The 1,308-nt window shown below is 29.7% G+C and overlaps 2 protein-coding genes across 2 annotated transcripts; both read left to right on the top strand.

Annotated features, from left to right (window-relative positions):
* Positions 1 to 79: 79 nt before the first annotated feature.
* On the top strand, positions 80 to 775 carry Chro.10122 (hypothetical protein). The annotated part of the gene is made up of 1 exon (XM_659876.1): positions 80 to 775. The coding sequence occupies one exon, from the start codon at positions 80 to 82 to the stop codon at positions 773 to 775; it is 696 nt and encodes a 231-aa protein (XP_664968.1).
* Positions 776 to 1,203: 428 nt separating this feature from the next.
* Chro.10123 (hypothetical protein) lies at positions 1,204 to 1,308 on the top strand (the record flags this gene model as incomplete). The annotated part of the gene is made up of 1 exon (XM_659875.1): positions 1,204 to 1,308. A coding segment is annotated over one exon (105 nt), but the record flags the coding sequence as incomplete, so codon positions are not given.

Raw genomic sequence — 1,308 nt, 5'->3', positions numbered from 1 at the left:
ATATATCATATATTTATATATATGGAGTAAAGCAGTAGATTATCTAAAGGATAATCATTTTTTGGAGAATTCAGAAAGAATGAACGATCTGGATGATTCAACTTTTAGATTCTATACGAGTCCAGAAGATAGAAATGAGTTGGTAAATTATAGGTCTTCTCTATCAAAATTTGACCATGACGAATTTATGCTTCAATCTACAGCAAGACAGTCTGGATATGTAGTCAATTCATATATACATGGAAGAGCAGCTTCAGAATATAGTTGCAGTAGTGGCAGTTTTCGTGATTTAAATTCAAGTGCGGAACAGACAACTTTCGAGAGGTCACTATCTCCAGTTAACCGTACATTAGAAACTACTACATCTGAAGTTTCTACAATTCCTTCGGCTAGATCTATTGCTGAATGTAATAGGAGGGGTAGATCCCCAAGTCTATCATATACAGTAACTACTTTGCAAGCTCAAAGAGGCGCAAATCAAGCATTTAAAGGCTTAAGAAATACTAACAATAATATAGGCTGGAATAGCAACCAATTAATAAGTTCAAATGACAGAAATCCACTATGCACTCTTACAATGAAAAGCATTGATTTAAATCCTCCATGTTTAAGTGAAGATAATTTAAGCACTACCAGAGTAATTAATAACGGTATGCTAACTGGTTCAGTGAAAAATAAAAATTATACTGACAAAACTGCAAGATCTTCTCTTTGCACATTCTTCGACTTTTGTAATTGTTTTGGTCCTAGGGTCAAAGATATCCATAATTTATAGTATAATCTGCCAGAATAGATTTCATAATTTTATCATGACTATCTTTTCTTTTTTTTTTCCTTTAAATCCATTTTCTAAAAGCTAATTTTCATTTTCTATTTTTTATACATATAATATTTATTATTTTATGCATGTAGAAAAATAATCTAGTGTACAAAAAGAGCCAATCTAAGTTTAATTAAACTTCCTACGTGCTCATCTTTGATATTCAAAAGACTGTAGGATCTCTATTTTTCAACTAATTTCGCTTGTAGTATACGTTTCTTAATTGCTCTGGATTCCTATAAATCCTTCTTTATTATATTGCATTGATTATATCAAAAGTAATCTTCTATAGTAATAAATAAAATAATACTTTGGCGCCAAATATTTAAATTATAACTAGCTAAAAAAGTAAAAATATAAATGTCGGTAATAAAAAATTAATAATGGAATACAAAAACAAAAAGTTTGTAGTATTTCCAGATACAAATACTGGCTTGGAAAGAAACTTAACTATAATTACTTTACCTCATCCTAGTGTTTGCACACTT

Source organism: Cryptosporidium hominis (assembly GCF_000006425.1).
Source record: "Cryptosporidium hominis TU502 chromosome 1 CHRO011045, whole genome shotgun sequence".
NCBI classification, from domain to species: Eukaryota; Apicomplexa; class Conoidasida; order Eucoccidiorida; family Cryptosporidiidae; genus Cryptosporidium; species Cryptosporidium hominis.
The sequence above is the reverse complement of the archived record's forward strand: the minus strand, read 5'-3'. Positions and strand labels throughout refer to the sequence as shown.